The sequence below is a fragment of the Procambarus clarkii genome, chromosome 2, assembly GCF_040958095.1.
Source record: "Procambarus clarkii isolate CNS0578487 chromosome 2, FALCON_Pclarkii_2.0, whole genome shotgun sequence".
In the NCBI taxonomy this organism is placed as follows: Eukaryota; Metazoa; Arthropoda; class Malacostraca; order Decapoda; family Cambaridae; genus Procambarus; species Procambarus clarkii.
Window position 1 is genome coordinate 29,016,735 of NC_091151.1, and position 7,612 is coordinate 29,024,346.

The window sequence follows — 7,612 nt, forward strand, 5'->3', positions numbered from 1 at the left end:
CGCAAGACAGTTTATATGAATGGGGCGTGACAGTTTATATGACTGGTGCATGACAGTTTTTTATGACTTGTGCATGGCAGCTATATGACTGACGAATGAGAGTTTATATGACAGACACGTGACAGTTTATATGACAGGTGCGTGACAGTTTATATGACTGATGCTTGACAGTTTATATGACGTGCGCGTGACAGATTATATAACTGGGGTATGAGAGTTTATATGACCAGTGCGTAACAGTTTACATGACTGGCGTGTGATACTATATATATGATTGGCGGGAGACAGTTTGTGACTGGTCCATGACAGGTAATATGACTAACGTGTGACAGTTTATATGACTGGCGCATGACAGTTTACATGACTGGGGAGTGACAATATATATATGACTGGCGCATGACAGTTTACATGACTGGGGAGTGACAATATATATATGACTGGCAAATGACAGTTTATATGACTGGTGAGTGACAGTTTATATGACTAGGGCGTGACAGTTTATGTGACTGGTGCCTGACAGTTTATATGACTGGCGCATGACAGTTTATATAACTGAGGTGTGACAGTTTATATGACTGGTGCGTTACAGTTTATATGACTGGCGGGTGACAGTTTATGTGACTGGTCCATGACAGTTAATATGACTGGCGTGTGACAGTTTATTTGACTGGGGCGTGACAGTTTATATCATTGGCGTGGGACAGTTTATATGACTTGTGCGTGAGAGTTTATATGACTGGGGCATGACAGTTTATATGAGTTGTGCGTGACAGTTTATATGACTGGTGAGTAACAGTTTATATGACCGGTGCATGACAGTTTATATGACAGGCGCGTGACAGTTTATATGACTGGTGCATGACAGTTATATGACTAGCGAAAGACCGTTTATGACACCTGGCCTGGGGACGGGTTGTACAGCTGGCCTGGCGACGGGATGTACAGCCGGCCTGGGGATAGGTTGTACAGCTGGCCTGGGGACGGGTTGTACAGCTGGCCTCGCGACGGGATGTACAGCCGGCCTGGGGATAGGTTGTACAGCTGGCCTGGGGACGGGTTGTACAGCTGGACTGGGGACGGGAGGGAGCCGGTCGGCCGAGTGGACAGCACGCTGGACTTGTGATCCTGTGGTCCCGGGGTCGATCCCGGGCGCCGGCGAGAAACAATGGGCAGAGTTTCATTCACCCTATGCCCCTGTTACCTAGCAGTAAAATAGGTACCTGGGTGTTAGTCAGCTGTCACGGGCTGCTTCCTGGGGGTGGAGGCCTGGTCGAGGACCGGGCCGCGGGGACACTAAAGCCCCGAAATCATCTCAAGATAACCTCTCAAGATAACGGGTTGTACAGCCGGCCTATGGACGGGTTGTACATCTGGCCTGGGGACGGGTTGTACAGCTGGCCTGGTGACGGGTTGTACAACTCACTTGGGGACGGGTTGTACAACTCACTTGGGGACGGGTTATAGACATGGCCTGGGGAAAGATTGTACATGTGGCCTGGGGAAGGTTGTACACCTGAGCTGGGGACGGGTTGTACACCTGACCTTAGGACGTGTTGTACACCTGGCCTGGCGACGGGTTGTACACCTGGCCTGGGGACGGTAGTACAGCTGGCCTGAGGATGGGTTGTACAGTTGGTCTGGGGACGGGTTGTTCATCTGGCCTGGGGACGGGTTGTACAGTTGGCCTGGGGACGGGTTGTACATCTGGCCTGGGGACGGGTTGTGCAGTTGGCCTGGGGACGGGTTGTACATCAGGCCTGGGGTCGGGTTGTACAGTTGGCCTGGGGACGGGTTGTACATCTGGCCTATTGACGGGTTGTACAGCTGGCCTGGGGACGGTTTATACATCTGGCCTATTGACGGGTTGTACAGCTGGCCTGGGGATGGGTTGTACAGCTAGCCTGGGGAACGGTTCTACAGCTGAACTGAGGACGGGTTGTACAGCGGGGCTGGGAAGTGGTTGTAAACCTGGCCTGGGGACAGGTTGTACAGCTGGCTTTTGGACGGGTTGTACAGCTGGCCTGGGGACGAGTTGTTCTGCGTGTCTGGGGACGCGTTGTACAGCTGGCCTTGGGACGGGTTGTACAGCTGGCCTGGGGACGAGTTGTACAGCCGGCCTGGGGAAGGGTTGTACAGCTGCCCTGGGGAAGGGTTGTACAACTGGCCTGGGGACGGGTTGTACAGCTGGCCTGGGGATGGGTTATACAGATGGCCTGGGGACGGGTTGTACAGCTGCCCTGGGGAAGGGTTGTACAACTGGCCTGGGGACGGGTTGTACAGCTGGCCTGGGGATGGGTTATACAGATGGGCTGGGGAAGGGTTGTACAGCTGGCCTGGGGAAGGGTTGTACAGATGGCTTGAGGAAGGGCTGCACAACTGGCCTGGGGATGGGTTGTACAGCTGGCCTGAAGAAGGATTGTACAGCTGCCCTGAGGACGGGTTGTACAGCTGGCCTGGGGACAGATTGCACAGCAGGCTTGAGGGCAGGTTGTACAGCTGGCCTGGGGACGGGTTGTACAGCTGGCCTGAGGACGGGTCGTACAGCCGGCCTGGGGATGGGTTGTTCAGCTTGCCTGGGGATGGGTTGTTCAGCTTGCCTGGGGATGGGTTGTTCAGCTGGCCTGGGGACAGGTTGTACAGCCGGCCTGGGGACGGGTTATACAGCTGGCCTGAGGACGGGTTGTACAGCCGGCTTGGGGATAGGTTGTACAGCTGGCCTTGAGACGGGTTGTACAGCCGGCTTGAGGAAGGGCTGCACAACTGGCCTGGGGATGGGTTGTACAGCTGGCCTGAAGAAGGATTGTACAGCTGCCCTGAGGACGGGTTGTACACCTGGTCTGGAGACGGGTTGAACTCCTGGCCTGGGGTCGGGTTGTACACCTGGTCTGGGGACGGGTTGTACACCTGGCCTGGCGACGGGTTGTACACCTGGTCTGGGGACGGGTTCAATACCTGGCCTGGGGACCGTATGTACACCTGGCCTGGGGTCGGGTTGTACAGCTGGCCTGGGGACGGGTTGTACAGCTGGCTTGGTGACGGGTTGTACAAATGGCCTGGGGACGGGTTGTACTCCTGGCCTGGGGACGGGCTGTACATATTTCCTTGGGACGGGTTGTACACCTGGCCTGGGGACGGGTTGTACACCTGACCTGGGGACGGGTTGAACACCTGGCCTGGGCACGGGTTGAACACCTGGCCTGGGGACAGGTTGTACACCTGGCATGGGGACGGGTTGGACAGCTGGCCTGGGGACGGGTTGTACAGCAGGCCTGGGGACGGTTTGTACATCTGGCCAGGGGACGGGTAGTACTGCTGGCTTGGGGATGGGTTGTTCAGCTTGCCTGTGGCCGGGTTGAAGCTCTGTGTATTTCTTCGTAAGTGGGTTTGCTACGAAGGTTCCTAAGTGTGCCCTAAGAAGATGCTTAGGTGCAATTCAATAACGTCCACTTAGGAAGAAAATTGTTGGTTCACCTGAGTGCCGATAGAGGTCACTACTGTGTTTCGTTTGGCCAATCAGAGAGCAGCAACATTCTTCATATTGAAGATTTAGCGCTGGTTTATCGGAGCTCTACTGCCTCCTATTTACGTCGAATTTTCTTATAAAATTAGTATATTTCGAAGTAAAACTGTTTTTTCAACTTCTACAGCCAGCACCGACATTGTAGTAAACTAATATGTTACATTTGTTGTTTACATACGTAATTCTAAGAGTTACTGTGCAGCTGTCCTTGTTGCTCTGAAGATGCGCTGACAATTATTGTATATATTTACTGAATTTACCCAAGGGCCACTAACTATCTAGTGGCCTCGAAGAGGACAGAAAGCCGGCGGCTTGTTAAAGGGCCCGCCAATTGTCTTAATGATATTTTTTAGATGGAATTTGGCATTTACGGCTTCAGCGGGTAAGTGGTTCCATGGGTTTATAGCCCTCTTGGTGGAAAAAAACATCTGTTTTCAGTCCTACTTGAGAGAACATACTCTCCAACACTATATCTGTGATTGTCCTGTTATCAGTGACTTCATACCAAATGGTATGAGGTATTTTGAGCACTGTAATTACTTCATACACTCAGGAATATTGGAAGATATTCTTGTGCTGCACCCAGATTTTGCCAGTGGAGGCTAATAGATCAGCATTAAGTATTTTGTTCTCTCCTAATTCCATGTATGACTGGCCATCCTGTGAGGTGAGGATGTTGGATGAGCTGGTAGCTGGTTTTTGATCTACACTGTGTGGTCCTTCATACAGAATAGGGAAGCAGCACATTGCTGTGTATACCTAAACATGTTTAAAAATACATTGTTTGAGAGAAGTCTGGTAGAAACTGGTAAGAGTAATTATAATATAATGTTTCCATGATTCAGTGCTTACCTCTTGTGAAAATTGCTTAGAGTTGTTTAGTCAGAGTTGATTTGTTTTTTGTATTGAGGATGGTATTTTCTAAATTGATTCCATGTACAGTATGTCTAACCATCCTGTGAGATGGGAGTATTAGATAAACTTATAGCTAGTTTTTTATCTACACTGTGTAATATTCCATATAGAATAGGGTAGCAGCACATTGCTGTGTATACCTAATCTTCTTAATATTAAAAATCAGTAATAAAGATTTTGAATTATAGTTTGTATTATTACAAATTCAGTACTGCATTATCCTTATTAAAATATGTTGACCATGGATCATTAAGATCTCATGTTGATATGTAATAGTCATATTTCTTTTGAACTGCTAATCCATGCTAATCATTCATTAAATTGTGCATTATGTCTCAATTTTTCACTTCCTTGGATATACTGTACAGTACAAAAAGATAGGATACAAATAAACCAGTAATATTTCTTTCATTATATTTTTCATTTAAATAACTGCATCAATATTTTTACAGCTGACAGGATTTGTTTTACCATACAGGTGCATTATTTGTTAAAAAAAAAATTTGGTTTATTGTTACACACAATGGTGCTACATAGCCTTCCCAGCTTGGTGCTTTCTTTTAATACTTACTGATTAAAAAATAAATAATAAATACATTTTATTCAGGAAAAGTACATACAGTTGATTTACAAACATAATGTTGGATTTATAGACAAAGCTAGTACATACAATACCTAAAGCCACTAATACTCATAGTATTTCGGGCAAGGTGTGGGGAAAAAACACTAAGACTAAAACTTAATAGTAATCGGGATTAGGTATAAATTGTGTTGAAAGAAGGAATAAAAAATACAAAAAGGGGGGTAACATAGCACAAATCAGCAATTGTACACGTTGGTGAACAGCGTTGTTTAAAAAATAGCAAGACATGGGTTGACATTTAGGAGGTAAGTTAGGTTAAATGGAGTTAATTAGGCAGTACTTGGTCATTCCACATTCTGGCTCCCTTGATTTGTAGAGCACTTCTAGTTTGGTTACACACAGCCAAATTGTGTAACAGGAAGAGGTCTTGGACACAAATTTGTTCCATGCTAAATGTAGAGGAATCAGCTGAGTATTCCTCAAATAAAATAAGTTGCCTCAGCTAATAAGGTAAATAAAATAAGCATTTCTCAAATAAGTAGCTGCCTCACCTCACTGCCATACTGCTACATAGCCTTCCCTGCATGGTGCCTTCTTTTGATAATTATAATAATTATAATAATAATAATAATAATAATTTTTAGTTAGGTAAGGTACATACATACAATAAATTTTTACAAAGATTGGTTGACTTATAGGTAGAGCTAGTACATACAATGCCTAAAGCCACTATTACGCAGAGCGTTTCGGGCATTTTTGTATACTTGTTCCACACCCAAGTTGTATAACAGGAAGAGGTCTTGGACCTCTACTTCCCTCTCTCTTTTTTAATAGTCTATATAGTCATAATTATTGCTTTAAGTATTCAATGAATAAAGTTTGTGACATTTTTACCCTTCTCCTTACCTAACATCATTTGTGCAGCATATTTTTATTTTATGTCTCACCCAGATTTAATTTCAAAATAAAACCAAACTAAATAAATTAGAAATGGGTATGTATAGCTAAGGTACACCCTTACTACTAGGTGAACAGGAGCATTTGGTGATAGTAAATGATCCCATCAGGCAGGGCTCATCACCTTCTCTCATATTTCATGTTCACCAGTGTTTATTTACTTAATAACTACGGCTATAATATCTTGCTATTACAAAACTAATTCTACTATCATAAAAGACATATTTACTTTAAGTTTCAAGCAGAGAATGCATATATAACTAACACGAAGGACTCCTCTTCACTAGATTCAATTTTTATAATCTTTTGTTTATGTTCCAAAATCGTAAAATCGATCCCAGTGTTATGTAGTAGAGAAAAATTGAGTTATATCCAGTTTACGTAAAGCTACGAGTGGTCGAAACCACACTTAGATCCCCGAATGAACTTACGAAGGTTTTTCCACTTAGTGTAGCTACTTGAATACCGCCATAGCCGCCACGAAGGCATTAAGAAGGAAAACATTCGTAGCCAGGAGGAAAAACCTTCGCAAGTACCTTCCTGAATCCGGCCGCTGGCCTGGGGACAGGTTGTACATCTGGCCTGGGGACGGGTTGTACAGCAGGCCTGGGGACAGTTTGTACATCTGGCCTGCGGACGGGTAGTACTGCTGGCCTGGGGACGGGTTGTACATCTGGCCAGGGGACGGGTTGTAAAGTTCGCCTGACGACAGGTAATACAGCTGGCCTGGTGACGTACCGGGTAGTACTGCAGGCCTTGGGGACGGGTTGTACAGCTGGCCTGGGTATGGGTTGTACAGCTGGCCTGGGGACGGGTTGTACAGCTGGCCTTTGGATAGGTTATACATCTGCCCTGGGGACGGGATGTACACCTTTCCTGGGGACGGGTTGTACACCTGACCTGGGGACGGGTTGTACACCTGGAATGCGGACGGGTAGTACAGCTGGCCTGAGGACGGGTTGTACAGCTGGCCTGGGGACGGATTGTACAGCTGGCCTGGGGACGGGTTGTTCAGCTGGCCTTGGCACGGGTTGTACACCTTGCCTGGGGACGGGATGTACAGCTCGTCTGGGGACAGGTTGTATAGCTGGCCTGGGGACGGGTTGTACAGCTTGCCTTGGGAAGGGTTGTACAGCAAGCCTGAGGACGGGTTGTACACCTGGCCTTGGGACGGGTTGTACAGCCGGCCTGGGGATAGGTTGTACAGCTGGCCTGGGGACGGGTTGTACAGCCGGCTTGGGGATGAGTTGTTCAGTTTTCCTGGGGCCGGGATGTACAACCGGCCTACGGGGCGGGTTGTACAGCTGGTCTGGGGACGGGTTGTAGACCTGGTCTGGGGACGGTTTTTACACCTGGCCTGGGGACGGGTTGTACAGCTGGCCTGGGGACGGGTTGTACATCTGGCCTGGGGACGGGTTGTACACCTGGCCTGGGAGCGGGTTGTACATCTGGCCTGGGGTCTGGTTGTACAGCTTGCCTGGGGACGGGTTGTACAACTGGCCTGGGGACGGGTTGTACAGCTGGCCTGGGGACGGGTTGTACAGCTTGCCTGGGGACGGGTTGTAGACCTGGTCTGGGGACGGTTTTTACACCTGGCCTGGGGACGGGTTGTACAGCTGGCCTGGGGACGGGTTGTA

General features: G+C 47.9%; 1 protein-coding gene across 1 annotated transcript; it reads right to left on the minus strand.

The window, feature by feature from the left end:
* Positions 1 to 1,914: 1,914 nt before the first annotated feature.
* Positions 1,915 to 3,096, minus strand: LOC138366142 (uncharacterized). Its single transcript, XM_069326890.1, has one exon. The coding sequence runs from the start codon at positions 3,094 to 3,096 to the stop codon at positions 1,915 to 1,917; it is 1,182 nt and encodes a 393-aa protein (XP_069182991.1).
* Positions 3,097 to 7,612: the final 4,516 nt, after the last annotated feature.